Source organism: Diceros bicornis, chromosome 4 (genome assembly GCF_020826845.1).
Source record: "Diceros bicornis minor isolate mBicDic1 chromosome 4, mDicBic1.mat.cur, whole genome shotgun sequence".
Lineage (NCBI taxonomy): Eukaryota > Metazoa > Chordata > Mammalia > Perissodactyla > Rhinocerotidae > Diceros > Diceros bicornis.
Window position 1 is genome coordinate 3895818 of NC_080743.1, and position 17663 is coordinate 3913480.

The window sequence follows — 17663 nt, forward strand, 5'->3', positions numbered from 1 at the left end:
GGGAGGTGGTTGGCTCTTTACGGCTGCTACTCCTGTGAGTTCTCGGCGAAGCGTCTGCAGTGGGCCTGGGGTTGCTCTTGGTGAGCAAGCCTGCAGCTGAAAAAGGGAGCATTGTGGGTCTGTCTCTCACCATCTCTCATTTCACCTCTCAAATCTTAACAGCACTTCACTTTTGGCCACCTTTAACCTGGAAGTGTACAGGAAAGGGGGCTCTGGGAAGTGTAGTTTCCAGCATGACCCTGTTGGTGATAGATAGTCCAGTGTACTTACCAGTCTGCCACCCAGTGACCCTGTTGCCACCCCTGCATGACATTTCAAGATGGAGGGACATAAAATGCCCAGTCTTCGACAAGCTTCCATCCCACACTGTTCTTCTTTGCCTGGTAGATGTTCCCATTTGTTACTTTTCTTTTACATTCTGAGAGAGCCAAGCAGTACATGACAAAGAAAGGAAAGGTATTTGTTGCCTTGAGTTGTCTCCTTTCTCATTCACCTCTGCAAGCTTCTTAAGGGCATAAGGTCAGAGATCGCTTGTGCCTTTTGTGCTGTCTTTTACTCTGGAGTGTACTACTCACCACCCCCAGCTCAACTCCGTGTCAAGCAAAGGGAATGATGATCTGGTCTGACTTTCCTTTAGCACCACATGAGTGGAGCAAAATCCAAGTTATTTAAATACAATGTGTCAAGAAAGAAATTTATATCCATTAGATCCTGCCATGACTTTAGAAATGGACTTCCAAGGCTAGAAGTATATATACTCCCTATTTAGAAATGATGAAGCCACATAAAGTAGGTGAACCATGAACTCTTCAGATTTTTTTAAATGACTAAACAATTCAAGAACGTGAAGCAAAGCCTTTTTAAAACTCATTGGTAGGATCTCGGTAGTGCCTGAAATCATTTGAATTTGTTTACAATGGTGCCCATATGGGATCAGTTACTAATCCTTTTGACTGTCTTCCAACAATAGCAAACCAAAATTTTAAGAAAAGTTTATTAGATTTATTTTTGTGCTATAGATTACAGATGGTGTAGAACAATACATCCCAGTATGCCTAGATCTTTTACAAAGGTTTTAAAACTCTCTAAAAAATGTGAAAAATATACAGTAAGTAAATCAAGTCCAGTATTATCCTGACAATACCAAGCATGAAAACGTTTGTAATTAAAATGAGCTTAAAAAACAGGGTTTGGAGGCATCACTAAATGCAATCCATAATTCTTTCATTTAGTTGCATGAGACTTTGGCAAGTGTTTAATAGGCGAAGAGGTAAGAAATGAAATGGTAAACCTCCATCCTTTAATACTCCTACAACTTCATTTACTAATTTAAATTAAATACAGACTTGTTAATCATTATTTTTGCTTTCAAATATTAAATGCAGAAAGGTAATTTGAATTTTATAATTAAACTTTTAGGAGAGAACACATTCTTGCTAAATGGGGCTCATTTATTTACTCATGTGTTTTTCATCATTGCCTTTTGAAGAATCCCTTTGCCCTCTTGACTGTTTGAGGAAGGACCCTGCCTCAGGCTTTGTTCCTCAGCAGGAACTGGTATCTGTGTGCTGAGTCCAGATCGTCTCTGCAAAGACCCCTTTGGCACTGCAAGACCTCATCCCTGCCCTTATTAGATCTAAATGGCAAGGTTATTGGATGGATATACACCGTTTCGCTTTACATTGTCTTCGCCTGGGTTTCCATTTCAGATGGAGTGACTGGTCTGAAAGAGCTGGCTTTTCTGAGGGACCTGGCTGAACAGAACTCGGGGAAGTATGGTGTCCTGGACCGGACAGCCTTGCCTGTGATTAAGGGCAGCATGATGGTGCTGAACCAACTGAGTAACCTGGAGACCACGGTTGGCAGGTTCTATACCAACCTTCCCAACCGGATGATTGATGAAGCTGTCTTTAGCCTTCCCTTCTCTGATGAGATGGGAGATGGTGAGTTTGGAGAAAGCTTCCTACTAAAGGAAGGGGAAAAGAGAAGGGCATGAGTCCACAGGAAGAAACTTTTCGATGTTGTTCAATACTTGCCTGTGAGCATTAGAGGGTCTGAGCAGGCAAGGAAGTGGACATCTCCTTTTCTGGTCAGAGGGTTGCATAGCCACATGCCATCAGTCTAGTAGCACTATCTTCTATAGCAGAAATCCCCAGCCCTCTTTCTTCCTCATTGCCCTAGCCTCAGTCAACATAATGGGTATAGCTACTGGGGAGGCTTTGTGAGGATTCCCCAGTGTCCAAAAGTTAGTGAATTGGAACTAAAGAGTAACTTTGCATAGCAGGTGGTAAATGAAGCTCAGAATTGCTTAGGATTCGGCCTCAAAGGCAAGGCCACATGGTGTAGTCATACCATGGTTGGCACAAGAGAGGACTTCAAATCCCACCCTACCAGTGAAGTTGTTGTCCTTGCTAATTTAATCTCATTAATTCCCATTTAGTCATCTGTTAAAACTTTCATGTAATAAGTCTTTCAGGTTATTAGGATTATCAGATCTATTAGTGCCTGGCATACCTCTCAATAATTATTACTGCTCTTGTTCTATTTATTTATTATTTTACTTTTGTTATTATTACTGTTGTTTTCATCATCATCCTAATATCACAAGTTACCCACAATATGATGTTGGTGAATTGTTTAATCTTCACATGATTCAATTTCATGTTGTATAAAATGGGAACAATAATATTTCCCTCAAGGCATTTGGAAGATTAAATGTACTAATACATATAAAGCATCTAGAATAATGCCTGGCCAGCAGAATGTGCTCAGGAAAAGTACGGCCTTTTTCTTTCCCTCCTCATATTCTTGCTTATCCTTTTCCCCACATTCTTCTCTCTCTTCTTCTTTGACAGAGAAGATTGAAGAGACAGCCGATTACTGCCAGACAGACACCATCCCCATATGAAATCTTCTTTCATGTTCCATTAACTAGGAATTCTCACAAATACGAATATTCAGAGAAAACTCATGTATAAAAAGTAACAGAAAAAGTAATAGTGTGTTTTCTAGAAATTAAGTAAGCATGTTCTTTCTATAAATAGAAGAAATACGGTAGCTGCTGCTACACCTCAATTTTTTTATCCTTCCTGTTTCTGGCAGGGCCCACAGATGTGCATAGAATAGAAACTCCCACCTTTAGATGAGATTGTTTCCTTTTATAGGGAAATGTCAAGTCTTAAATGCAAGTGACCTTTTATGCATTTAACGAACATTATTGAGTGCCAGCCAAGTGTTGTGTCAGGCAATGATGAGTAAGGCACACATCCCACCCTCAACAAGCATTTAAGTCTGATAAGAAAAAGACAGATCAATGAATCATGTTAATACTGTGTGAAAGGAACAAAGACAGATGTAGAATCTGAGTCCTGTATGAGCAGGGAGGATTATGCAGTCAAGTTCTGTTACCATTAGTGCTATCAGGTAGAGCAGGACCCTTTCTAAAACTTACCTCTACAGCCCAGAGAACTACCCTGAATGCTTCAAATCAAAGTGTGTGCAAACCTCTGGTTCCCTGTTGGCTGGCGCTTTCCAGTTTAGTCCTCAGGGCCTGCTTTATGGATCCTATGCAGTGGGCTTCGATGACTGGTTTACTGGTCTGTTGCCTTCTCCTACGAGAGTGCGTGTTTTCATCTTTGTGTTTTCAGTCCCTAGGATTACTGGGTGACACCTCCTCTAACTCTGTGACGTGGGGACAGCCCACGTTTACATGGCTCTAATTCAAAACCTCCGCAGATTCAAATATCAGTAACTGGACATATATTTCTTTTAAAAAGAAAGTCTGTGTGTTTTAGGTTAAAGTAGAGAGGGCGTTTGGGGATTTCGTTAAGTGTAGCAAGAGCTTAGCATTATTTGCCACAATGGGATGAAGAGTCTTGTGTCCGAGTTGATAATTGGAAAGTAAGACTGTTTCTTTTTTAAGACTGGTTCTCAATGTATCCAGAGGTGAACAGAAATTTGGAGTGAACATGCTGTCTCAGACACAGAGTATTTCTGTTGTACTGTACTGCCCTATGAAAACGGGTTTAATCTTAGACTAGAGCCCCGGGAAATGTGGCGTGTGGATTATGACCTGTCTCCATGCCGGCCCGCACAGTGCTGCTCCCATCATTTATAACTCATTTGTCCAGGGGTACCTGGGCCAAAACCTCTTCCAAAATGCGTTTCTTAAAACCTTCTTAAATACGTATTATCTTTAAATGTTTTAAAACAGGTAAGATAGATAGATAGCATTCTAAATGTTGACTGCTTAAAGAATGCTTTTGAAATTCTAATAAATAGACACCCATGGCATAACTTTTCACCCTGGTTTTCAGCATTGTGTCACTTCCTCCTCCATGAGATGCATCATTGGGCCATGGCAATCACTGCAACTGAATAATACTTCGATTCTCTGTGCAAAGCCCATTTTTTATGGAAGTCTTCAAGAGTATCCAGATCCCTTTCCTGGGTGTTTCTAGATGAATGGCTTTCTGATGTGCTGCTAAGGTGTGGAAGAAAGTGCCCTCAAGTGCAGGAAAGTACAAGAGCAAGATGGAGAGAAACGATTCATCTTTCTGTTCTGAGTTTTACTTAGAGCCATAGGATTGTAGAATTGTTAGGGGTCCTAGACAGCTTTGTCTCAGCTCCCCGTCTGATACATGAAGAGATGCATTCAGAGGTGACACAACTTACCCAACTCAGTAGTGAAACTGGGAGGAGAGCCCAGCTGTCCTGAGGCTCAGGGCCGCGCACTGACCCACTGTTCACGTTTTCTCCTTCTGCACAAATGCCTTCCCTCACTACGCCCTTTCCCTAGATAGCCTGTTGGTTTTGTATGGCCTATGAGCTAAGAATGGTTTTTATATTTTTAAAACTTTGTTTAAAAAAAAGAAGAATCAAACAAGTATGTGCGACAGAAACCGTATGGCCCCAAAAGCCTAAAATATTTACTCTCTGGCACTTTCCATAGAAGTTTGTGAATTCCTGGCCCAAGTGACTTGAAATACATTCCATTGGAAACTTAGTGTCTCCTTTAGCTACTCAGGGTTCCAAGTGGTCAGATACCAAGATTCCATACCTTTCTAAGTTTTTCTCATCATCTTCCTGTTTTTTGATTATAGGACACATTAATGAAATATTGTATCTTATAGCTTTCCTTTGTCCATAATCGCTTTTCATCTAACACACCCTAGAAATCAGTAAAGCAGTTACTACTGTATCGTTTAAACAGATGCGGAAACCAAGGTTCAGAGAAGTTATGTCCAATGTCATATGTACAATACACTAGGAGTACAGCTGAGCTAGAACCCAGATTTTTAGATTCTTATCCAGTGGTCTTTCAAATTTAGCTGAATCTTCCCCACTTCAGGAAATAGAGTGATGTATTAAGTGCTGCTGATGTTTTTACACTGATCTGGAATGTCATGTCCTTTTACGTGAAAAAATAGTGGAAAATGTCCAAAGTGCCTCTTTTAAATTAACTGAGACATCTGAACCCACAAAGAGTATTCCTCTCACACTCTAACTCAGTTATACCTTCTGCAAAGGCAGTGGTTGGTTACTGGGTCTTCCCAGCAAAATTGCGATGGCTGGTGTTAGCCTTCGTCTTTCTCTAGAGCACAATTCCAGTCTGTCCGGTGCCTTCTCTGCTATCCTTTGGATTTGTTTGTTTTTAACCCACAGGTTTGATAATGACTGTGAGTAAACCCTGTTATTTTGGAAACCTACTTCTGGGAATTGTAGGTGTGGATGTGAACCTGGCTTACATCCTTGAAGACGTGACGTATTACCAAGATTCTTTGGCCTCCTATACTTTTCTCATAGATGACAAAGGTAATCTGCTAAGAATTAATCATAGGAAAGAATGATTTCTGTAGCAACCTGAAGGAAATAATCTGTAGCTATTCCGATACTGATAAATAAAGTAGGAAAATGATAGTATTTATAGAAACACAGTGTCACTAGGACTGCTCATTTGTATGGAACACCATAAAGATGGCAGAATGAAGCTAAAAATGATGCATTTATTTCTATGTTGTGCTAAGAAGTAGGTAACAGTTATTTGTAACATCAGGAAATTAGACTTACGGGTTGAATGACATGGAGAATGTGATCCTTTGGATCTTTTCTCTGTCTATATTGTTACCTTCAGATTTACTGGCATTAAGGTTTATGAGGTAGATTAGAACATTTCATAAGACGAAAACCAAATGACCAGTACATCCAAAGTATTCTTGATTAGACAGATGTTTGATAATTTAAGACATCTTTCTGCACTTCAGGAGTTTTATGCAGGAACACATAAAACAAGGTGAGTTTTTATTGGACTGGTGAGTTACATACTGAGAAGTGGAGTATTGGGCAGCCATCCCAGAGGATCCCACATTTCAAACCTAAGATAGACGTTTTTATTGGAATCAGTACTTCCTACAGTATGTTTCCCATAGCATGTATTTTGTTTTCTTATTTCAGGGTATACGCTTATGCACCCATCTCTTACCAGGCCATATTTACTATCAGAACCCCCCCTTCATACGGACATCATTCATTATGAAAACATCCCCAAATTTGAGTTGGTTCGGCAAAATATCCTAAGGTAAGGAAAAGGTGAGGGTCGTAGTATTTTGTTTTCCTCTGAGAATAGGACCCACTGAGGTCAAACATGAGTGTTTATTATAGGATATAAAACAAGTATATAAATCATTTTAACATTATCAAAAGTATACTCAGTAATTTTTCTGTAAGAAGAGTAGCCAAAATTTTGTTTACTTTGTATAACAGGTAAGGTCTCTTAGAACTATTGAGGAAAATGTCTTATAAATCAAATTCTATGTTCACATTGCCTTTAATTGTAAAATCAGATATATGTTATCTCTTTTTAAAAAAATACTCCAGTTATACCAAATTGAAAAATGTTGGCAAAATAAAAGATTAAGTTGAGGACCAGCTCTACAGCATGCCAAAAAATAGCTTGGCAAAACAGTGTCCATTCCAAGTTGACAGCACAATCATATACAGCATTTTCTCTTGAAATAAAGAACAGATTGGACTTTTTCCAACCGTGATACATTATTTTGGCAGATGGTAACCTATAAAGAAACAGGTCTTTGTGCTCACTGGTTGTAAATTAATGACTGAGTGATTTGAGACAAGTGAGTCTCTGGAAAGAATTAGAATTGGGGGCAGGGGTGGAGAGTAAGGAATGATTTTAGTGCAGAGCTGACATGATGCTTTCACAAAATTGAAAATCTCACACGTTTCACAAGTGATGAGTTCCATTGCTTTTCAAAATCAGGAGGTGGTCATTGACTCACCGCTTCTCCCCTGCATTTAATTAAGCATTAATTTTATCTTCTTGCCTGAAGTATTTCATTCTGTTTGCCAACACAGCCTCCCTCTGGGCAGCCAGATTATCGCAGTCCCGGTGAACTCATCCCTGTCCTGGCACATAAACAAGCTGAGGGAAACTGGAAAGGAGGCCTACAACGTGAGCTATGCCTGGAAGATGGTGAGAGAGAGGAGGTCACCTTGCCTTGAGGAGCTGCAGGGTGCAGCTCTTCTTTATGTGGGATTTCTAGGGAACTGAGGTCTGATAATGTTAGTAATCAGTTTTAAAGTGATTGGAAAAAGAGGAGATTCCACAGATGTTCTTAATTTTTTTCCTTTTTTGTTTATAAAACCATTGTTCATGATGAATAAATCAAACCATATAAAAGGATATAAAGTAGAAAGTAAACCATACCCTTCCCTCCCTCCTACCTTTGACCTACCATTCCCTGGAAGTAAGCACTTAGATCAATTTCCAGACAACTTTTATTCACACTCATGTATATATCTGTGTGTACATGCACCTTTAATGGCTATGTAGCATTGCTTTATGTAGATGGACCAAATCTCTTGAAACAGTCTCCTATTAATACACATTTAGATTATATCTGGTTAAATTTTTATCATTTTAAACTCAGATTGTGGAAGTTGGAAGTTGAAAAGGAGATACGAAAGCATAAACGCCCTCTACTGACATTCTCCAAGGAAAAGAAACTTGCCAATTAGAATCTGGATTATTCCTACTCACCACAGTGCAGTGACAGTTTAGCCATGCCTTGTGGCCACCACGTACTGGCCTCATCCCAGTAGGAGTCCTCAAGACCATAGAGAAATAGAACCTAACACGTACTGTCCGTGTTACGTTGTTTCTGTCCTTCACTCTCTTTCCCCAACGTAGAATAAGGATGCTGTTATGGGGCCCTTGGTGCTGTAATTGACCAAAAGAAGAGGGGACTTTCATTTTTATCATGAAATTTTAATGACTAAATTTAAAACGCAGTCATACTTGAGATTCCCTTGCACAGCCATTTCTCGTGTTTAACCTATTGGCTCCAAATGGATCTATTTGTTCATCCCTTTAAGAACCACTTGTTGAGCATTTACTGTGAGCTGAGAAGGATAAAGAAGGATGATACTCTCTCTGCCCTCAGAGAGCATCCAGCCTAGTGATGGATGCAAACAATTAACTCAATACAGTGCCTGTGTCTGGTGCGAATGATAGGAATTGCAAGTAGCCAACATGCCTTTAGACGTGACTCGCCTCTGACTTCTTGTTTGGTTCCTAAAGCATCATTATGACAACAGTGATTTCTAGAAGAGAAACAAAAACAAACAAAATAATAAATGAAACCTTTTGAGAAATTTACTTTTACAAGCCTAATTCTACTGATATTTTATTGTTTGATAATACAGATTTGAGGAAGGTCAAAGTCTATTTTGAAATTTTCTGAGTCAGCTCATCTTCAGGATTTTTTTGGGGTAATGATTGCACCATCTGCCCTTATATTTATACAACTTTTAAATAACGATGAATTGCATAATTTTCGTGTCAGAAAGAATGAGCCAGACACCAGAATATTTAATTGAAAAATACTTTTATGTATGAAATTGGAGATTGTTTACCTCTAGTATATCCTGATTGAAAGTAACTCAGTTGCATCCTGGGAAAATATCTACCTTAATATTTGTTCATATTAAAAGAGAAAGAAATAAATGTAGACATTTTTAAGACCTTCTTGTGTGATAAATAAACCCAATGTTAACATTTTGGAAGTGTTATCTTCCTAAGATAGTTTTTCCTCAGTGATTCTGGTGAATTCTGACCATTCTACTTGGCCAAGTGGATGTAATCATGTCATCACTTCAGTAGAAGTGTAAGCTTTCTCAGAGTTCTGAAAATGTCAAGAACATCATTATTAAGTGAAAAATTAAAGAGGTAATAAATAATAAGATTGAAGTTAAAAAAAAAAAAGGCTTGCCTGGTTACCCAGCAATAAGAGTAAATATTTTTAAGCTCTCTTTAGTTACTGTGGGGGAGGGGAGTAGGTACTCATCTTGTCCTCAGGAATAGAATGGATTCATCTACTAACTATAATCCAAAAAGATTTAACTTATGTTGAGAATAATTGGTTAAACTGCTTTGCATCCATAGATATAGCAGATACTGAGGGGTTATTTCACTGAATTAATTTAAATAGAACATGAGAGATTATGTTAGCAGCATGAGGAGACTACTTCTCTGTCACTGTGTAACCCAAGTCCATCTTTGAGCATTTGAGGAGGCTGCCTGCTGTGACAGAAGGAAGGATCGACGATCAGAAGGTGTTAGAATGTTCCTGTGTTACACAGGCGTGGCTCACTTCAAAACATGAATCCCATGGGCAACCAGTGAAAAAAACCACTCCCCAGTCACAGAGGGCCCTTCTAGATACATTATAGTTCCTTAATGCACAGACTGTTTTTTCCGCTAAGAACGCAATAGAAAGACCTAGATTGAAATCTGATCTCCTTTCCAGCTAAGGACTATTTATGAAGACTTGCTGGTAGAAGCTTAGGGTAACTTTTTATTTTTCTCTTACAGAGTAGAACCAATTATAAGATTATATTCTAGTCACTCTGGTAAAGTTTTTGTCTTTTGGTTCCTTGGAACACACTGCACAGGAAACAAACTCAAAGGATGACTATGTGAGGTGGAAAGAGGGGAAATGGTAGATGCCACTCAGAACACCCTGTCACTTCATAACTTGGGAGTGGAGGAAGAGGATTACATTTGCTAATCTAATTGAATATCCTTGGCAGCAGTACTTGAAAGCAATTCCAGGAAGATGCAAGTTTCTCCTGTGTTTAAAAAGATTCTGCGACCGTCCTCGTAAACCCTCAATTACACTTAACTCTAACCTGCCTAGTTAAAAATTTCTCCTTGATCGTTAAGTAAATCTTTGGGGCTGCTTTATAAGACAGTGTCCTTTGGTTCTGACTTAGCTGGTTATCACTCTCTTCATTTATTTACAAACCATCTTTTAAATAGGTTCTGTCCGTTTCCTAATATAATGGACTTAGAGAAGTTTGGCTTTCTTGTATTTTTAAGTCAAGGAGCCTAGAACAAAGTAGCTTGACTTGGCTTTTGATTCTTTGGTGGACGTTTTCCCAGCAAATTTTATTCAACCATCCATTTCTAGGAGCAAAGTGAACTTGAAAATTCTCTTATTTCTCAGGAGCTCGATGAATTAGGCTAAGCTGCAGCACGTTCACCTGTCCTGGTCTGAAGTGACCAGTCAGGCAGGCTTCGTGAGGAAGCCACCGGATCTGTGCTTTTCGTGAGTCTGAGATCTAGGTCATCTCCAACCAGGAAAGGAGAAAGTGTTCGTTGGGAATAGAATGAATAAACCAGATTCTTTATGGGCTGTGTATGTGGATTCACAATTGGCTTTTAAAATAGTCAGTTCTCGGATCACTCATTGCAAAACCAACTGTGTATTTTTAAATGCATTTCAGTCCCAAACAGAAATAAGTATTGTATTTGTCTGCCGTGTTCCAGCTTGTATCCATTAGCTTAAGTAAGCAAAAGAGAGCCAGGGTCACGTTTCAAAGGGACTTTTCTGTAATCCTTTCATTAGCTCCATGATTTTATGTCACATACATTAATTTCCCTGGATCAGAAAAAAAATTGAAAATGTAATTTTTTTGCCAGAGATATTTTCTGTCACCTCGTCTTCATGTCTTTCATTCACTCATCAAATATTTTTCTATGTGGGGATAGAAGGCAGAGATAGCAGAAAATATGTAGACAAAGTCACTATCCCCAGGAATGAACCTTCATTTTCCTTATTAGAAATTCTCCATTGATTTTTTTTTCCCCAGGTACAAGACACTTCATTTATTCTCTGTATTGTGGTGATACAACCAGAAATACCTGTCAAACAGCTGAAGAACCTCAACACTGTCCCCAGCAGTAAGCTCCTGTACCACCGGCTGGACCTCCTAGGCCAGCCTAGTGCTTGCCTCCACTTCAAGCAGCTCGCCACCCTAGGTAAAGCCCTTGCACTTCTCAGCTGCCTTTGTGGTCTTACTCAGAGCAGCTCACCATAAACATCAGTTTGAATATTTTTTAAAAAAGGTATTTAATGCATCTAGTGCCACTTTGGAGATACAAATGTGGCTACAAACAGTTTGAAGCCCACTGTGGATCAGGTTCTCCAGCAGACGCTGAGATGAGGATTTGTGTGCTGGTCATTTATTAAGGGTGGACTTTCAGAGGAAACCAGCAAGGATGTGAGGGAAGGAGGAGAAAGCAAGCAAGAGTTTGATTTCAGGTGAAGTTTTAGCCTCTGCCTAACCCTGTAGAGGGCTTGGAGTGTCAATTACACTGCAGTTTGCCCAGACTCCAGAATGGGAGCTGGACTTGCATATTCCTTAGTCACTTTGAACTTTCTGCTAGTGCTGGGAAAAGAGGCTTTAGTAGCCCTGTGACAGTCCGTCAAAGAGAGTCACAGGTATGGCCCATTGGAGGCAAGCACAGATCTGGGGATACACAGTGGGTATCCCCAGAAGGGTAAAAGGGGTCCAAGAGTAGCAGACCTGTGCACGTCTATGGCACATCTGTATCTACCGCAGGTCCCTATCTTCGAAAGAGCTTAGGAAATAGGCAAGGAATTCAAAGGAAGCCAAGGGAATTTACGTGTGTGTGTTGTGTACCAGGTATTTTACATCCATCCTCCAAGTTGATGTGTTATAGATGAGGACATTTGGGTTTATCAGAAATCCATAATTTCCCAAGGTAACGCAGAAAATGGTGAGGCTGAGCTGTGATTCGTGCTCTTGCCATGCTGTGCTGCCACCTCTTTGCTTGCATGCTGCCATCTGCCAGGCACATCCCAGGCATTTGTGATGTGTGTTGTCGACACACCACAGTACACTTGGTATGTAAAACAGGTCTCTCTTTCACTGTTGAAAATACTTGGGGTTCAAAAAAGTGAATAACTGAGAATCATCACACAACTGGCCAGCTGAGTAGAGGGGGCACAGGTGGGAAGAGGATCGAGGACAGAGGTTGCTAGTCTCCAGATTCCAAATGAGAGCACTTATGCTTGGGTCCTCTTAAATTCCATCCGAGAGAGTTTCTGCCTGGATATGAGATCAGGAGAGCAGGTCTCTTCTATGACACATTCCTGCATTGTAGACAGCTTGGAGAGAGCCAGAGATGTCAATCAAAGAAAAGTGGATTTTACATTTCTTTGTTTCGATTTAGGTATTTGGGGTTTTGTCTTTTGTTTTTATATAAAAGAGTATGTACGCCCTTTAATTCATATTTTTAAGAAATGCTTACTGAAAAGCTAAAATGTTCATAATTCTCGTAAGTACTATGGGAACAAGCTTAAACACTACTGCTGGTAAAATGAGGTCACTGTTTTGAGACTTGAGATAGTGAAGTGCAGCAGTTTTTCTTGATGAGAAAAAAACTGAAGCCTATATTTTTTAAATTTCCTTTGGATAATCTCTCAGAGCTACACTGTCCAGTATGGTAGCCACTAGGCACGTGTGGCTACCGAGCACTAGAAATGTGGCTAGTCCAAGTTGAGATTTACTGTAAGTGTAAAATACAGTCTTAATTTTTTATACTGATTACATGTTAACATGATAATGTTTTGGATATATTGGATTCCATAAACTATATTATACAGTTAATTCAACCTGTTTCTTTTTATTAAGTGTGGCTACAATGTATATTACATTTGTGGATTGCATTGTATTTTAATTAGACAGTGCTGTCTCACAGAAATGCTCAGAAAATGTGGAGTTTATCAGTGCAAACACCTTACATACAACTAATGAACTGGTGCTTGATCACACATAGGCCAGTATCTGGCTTTCCCTCCGTACCACCCACATCACCTGGTGGTAGAACCCCCCCAGTGCACTGAGGGGTCATAGAGGGCAGTTTAGGATCAGTTGGTAATGAAAGTGAAACAAGATAATTAATGTATAATAACAAGGGAATGGAAAATAAGGGAAACGACAGCAAATGAGTGCTTTCCATCTGATTTCATTGATGATGGGGATTTTGAGGCAAGTTGTTAAATATGTCAGAGGGCTGAAGGAGGGACATTGTCTTTCGTGGTACACAAAGAGGGGAAGAGGAATTTTATAAGAGTTCATCATCCAATGTAGTTAAGTATGCATGTATGTATATATGTGTCTACCTCGTGGACAAAATCTTTGGGTTCTGTATCTTGGTTCTTTTTCTCCCTCAATCCATCTTACTGCCCCAGCCTTCTCTGAGATTCCTAGTCTCTGTCACCACAAGAAAGGCCCACTCCCCAAGAAGTCTCTCCTCCTCTAACCTCTGGTCCCATTCTCTTGTCCCTGCCTATTGACATTTCTTACATTATTGTGTTATTTTTATATTATTTTCCTCATTTCTGGTCTCTCTATCTCAGTCCTCAGCTCTTGAGTTCAGGCACCATCCTTTCTCTCTGGGACATCCTTGCACGGAGGGCCCATGAGCATGTGCACATGAATCCACAGCACCCTGTTAGGCAGCCTAACCTTGCTAAGCCTCTGGTTTTCTTCTCCTTGATATGAATATAATATTAATCCTAGGCTGTGAGAATTAAATGAGATATGGCATTACTGGAAGCAATGTCTTCTGATAATGGGCAACTAGATAATTCTGACCCATCCACTAAGAACAAGTAAAACTCCAGTATGAAAGCTTTTTTTAGAAAATCTTCTTGAATGGCATCAAAGAACAGACATGATTCTGAGGAATTACTGAGCCAAAATCTGGGAGAAGATAAGAGCTCAGAGAAGCAAGCCAACACTTAAAGCCACTTTTGCAATGCACGTATTGACCAATCCAGAAGGAACAACTGTGAAATTGAACCACTTTAGGGAGCTTCTTAGAGCTATGGAGAGAGGCAGAAGTCAAATCCAGGGTCCCCCGAAGGTAGAGACTAATAAACGAAGCCACTCCCTTCTGCCCCCGCACCCCACACACATACATGCTTTCAGCAGCCGTCCAGAAGGGCGACTTCTGCGGGGTAAGAGTGAATTGAAACTGAATCAGCCCTTGACTTGGGATTCCCCACATCTGAGTGGTCTCGGGAGCCTCAGGCAGTAGCTAGTCACCGGCTGATTGAAGCAAAGTCCCACAGGGCAGCACTTAGGCAGGTACCCTGGCTCCTTGTTGGGAACTGTCTCCACCTTACCACTCCACCTTGTTTTGGGGGGTGGCTTCTGGCAGAATCAAACAACAGTCCTCTCTGGAGGATAGTATTCCCATCCTGCTAGGCCTCAGCTGTTCCTACAAATTCGTTTTTAAGTACAATATCCAGCACACTCGCAGATAACCAGGCCACAAGGAAACAAGGCACCATGAGTGAGAGCTAATGCAAGAATAGAAAATGACCCACAGATTTAAATGAGAGGACATGGGAGAGTGCTTTCCGAAGCTTTTAAAAATATGATGAGATTGGGGGCCAGCCTGGTGGCATAGCCGGTTAAGTGCGCGCACTCTGCTTTAGCGGCCCGGGGTTCACAGATTCAGATCCCGGGCGCGCACTGACGCACCGCTTGTCATGCCAGAATGTGGCAGCGTCCCATATAAAGTAGAAGAGGACGGGCACGGATGTTAGCCCAGGGCCCATCTTTCTCACCAAAAAATATAATAATAATAAGATGAGGTTGAACAGTAGAAAATTTCAAAGACAAAGATGAAATGTTTTTGTTTCATAATGTACTTCATTGCAAGGATTTCTGTCTTAAATAGAGAAAACTGAGGTTTTCCTCTTAGATAGGACCCACAATTAAATACGTATACATTAACTACTCTTTCCACAAGCTTATGTTGATGCCAAGTTTGGCTGCCCCCATCTGTGAGAATAAGTTTTTTTGTTTGATTTTTGCATTGACTCCACTATTCCCATTTTTCCTTCTTCCCAGATATCGATACTAATATGAACAATAATAGTTAACACAGAGCCTTGCGATGTGCCGAGCACTGTTCTACATGTTTTATGTTTATTAACTCATTTTCTTTACATATGTTAACCAATAGAATTCTCACTACAACTCTTTAAAATTGGTGCTACAATTTCCCCCACTTAGCAGATGAGACAAACATTGTATATATTACAACTCGCCCAATATCACACAGCCAGGAGATGGTGGAGCCCAGATTCAACCCAGTCTGGCTCCATGTCATACGCTGCCTCTTTGATCCTAATAAGTGCAAGATGTTATGTGTAGATCTAACTTATCTTGGGGCCGGCCCCGTGGCCTAGTGGTTAAGTTTGGCATGCTCTGCTTCGGCCACCGAGGTTCAGTTCCCGGGCGCGGACCTACACCACCCGTCAGCGGCCATGCTGTCATGGCGACCCACATACAAATAGGGGAAGATTGGCACAGATGTTAGCTCAGGGCAAATCCTCCTCAGCAAAAAAAGAAAGATATTTTGAACTTTGGCGATTTGGGGCACTTGTGTGTATTTGTATGTGTCTCTTCTGTTTCGCTCATGACTGTAAGCTCCCTGAAGGGAGAGAATGCGGCTTTTCTTCCTTTTTAGCTCCTTCTGGGTGGAGTTCTTTGCGTTCCTTACGGAAGACGGTAAGCCATCACAGTGACAGATGGCAGAGCCTTAGCGACACTTTTGTCTGGGCCTGAGATCATCAGTCTCCGTGTCCTCAGGCTGGCTTTGTCTGCTTCTCTTTCAGAAAGTCCAACCGTCATGCTATCTGCTGGCAGCTTTTCCTCCCCCTACGAACACCTCAGCCAGCCGGAGACAAAGCGCATGGTGGAGCACTACACAGCCTATCTCAGTGACAACACTCGACTCATCGCTAACCCGGGGCTCAAAGTGAGTGCTGCGTGGGGCCCCGTGCCTTCTGTACCCCTCCCCAGGCCTGGCGGGGGCACAGGCAGTGGACCTTTGAAGTGGGAAGCCCCCCTTCTGGATCTGTGCCTCTCAGCTGGGGAGCCAGAGAGCGTGTGGCCCACAGGAGGCTGGTCGGTGATGACCCTTCTGATGGATTAAGAAGCCCTGTGGGCCAGATGAAGAGTCCCTTTCAGGCCTTAGATGCACTAGGGGTTTTCTAGGTAGGGGATGTGATTTAGAGACCAGGGAAACTTTCCCAGCTTCCCTTTACTCAGGGGAAAAAGTCAAGTGCCGCCACTGTCTGCTGAGATACACATGATGAAGTTGAAGAAGCACAGATTTAGCTGGTGCGCGCGCGTGTGTGTGTGTGTGTGTGTGTGTGTGTGTTTAATGCTTCACTATGGGATCTTTCCTCTTAAACGCAGAAAGCCTTGCTAGGATGAACAATTGAGTAAATCACATATCCACTGACTATATTTCAGTAGGTGTTTGTTTTCACCAAGTTTGGCTGTATCCATCTGCTGTGGAAAGATTTGTGAGAGGTAATTGGGCTTGGCTTCTCTGCAAGAGAGCTTTGGGAAGCCCTGCCAGCGGTCCACTCTCTTTTCATGCGAGACTTAAAGGATCCCTGCTCTGTCTTCCTTTGTTTCCCAGTTCTCTGTCAGAAATGAAGTAATGGCTACCAGCCACGTCACAGATGAATGGATGACACAAATGGAAATGAGTAGCCTGAACACTTACATTGTCCGCCGTTACATAGCAACGCCCAATGGCGTCCTCAGAATTTATCCTGGTTCCCTCATGGACAAAGCATTTGATCCCACAAGGAGACAATGGTGAGTTTTAGGGGCTTCCGTTATCGAAGGTTCCCCTCAATCCTGGAAAGACATGATAAATGCATACAATAAAGCAACATCAGGCAGTCACATTAGATAAGATGGCAGTGAAAACATGTTTTTGAATCTTTTTTTTAAATGTAGTGTTAACAACAGCTTTGCGGGGTTTCCTCTGTCGACTATTTTTAGCTCGTCATTGACATCGTGAGACTGAAATGCTTTGTGCTTGGCCAGTTCAGTTCCTAGTGGTTCTTCTGAGTCCTGCCTTGTGTACAATGTGTCTGTAGTGCATTGACTTCATTTCACTGCACATGATTATGGCTCGCGTTACAGCTCACGTATGACCTGTGAACAAAGAACACGTATGAATTCAGAAACATTTTTTTCTTCTGGGCTTCACTTTTACTCTGATTTTCAAAACAAAAGCTAGTCAGGTGTTATAGTAGGGGGGCAACTTGGGCATAAAAACAGAATTTCCAGACTAATGCTGCTTAGTGCCTGAGTCCCTCATGAGTCGCTATTCTTACTGCCTGTTCCCCCCCTCACCATGGTATCCAGGGTGCATTTTTATGTGCCGAATTGTATTTGTTTCTATTGCATTCATTAGTTTATTTTAGCCTCTAAAACGGCTATGCTATTGATCTTAT

The 17663-nt window shown here is 41.1% G+C and overlaps 1 protein-coding gene across 2 annotated transcripts in view; it reads left to right on the forward strand.

The window, feature by feature from the left end:
• Positions 1-17663, forward strand: part of CACHD1 (cache domain containing 1) — a 202017-nt gene that overhangs the window by 159589 nt on the left and 24765 nt on the right. For both annotated transcript variants that reach the window (XM_058538219.1, XM_058538218.1), the window contains exons 9-15: positions 1710-1943; positions 5665-5814; positions 6454-6577; positions 7372-7489; positions 11170-11338; positions 16020-16162; positions 16835-17016. In XM_058538219.1, coding sequence (XP_058394202.1) covers positions 1710-1943; positions 5665-5814; positions 6454-6577; positions 7372-7489; positions 11170-11338; positions 16020-16162; positions 16835-17016 — 1120 coding nt within the window. The remainder of the gene's footprint in view (positions 1-1709; positions 1944-5664; positions 5815-6453; positions 6578-7371; positions 7490-11169; positions 11339-16019; positions 16163-16834; positions 17017-17663) is intronic.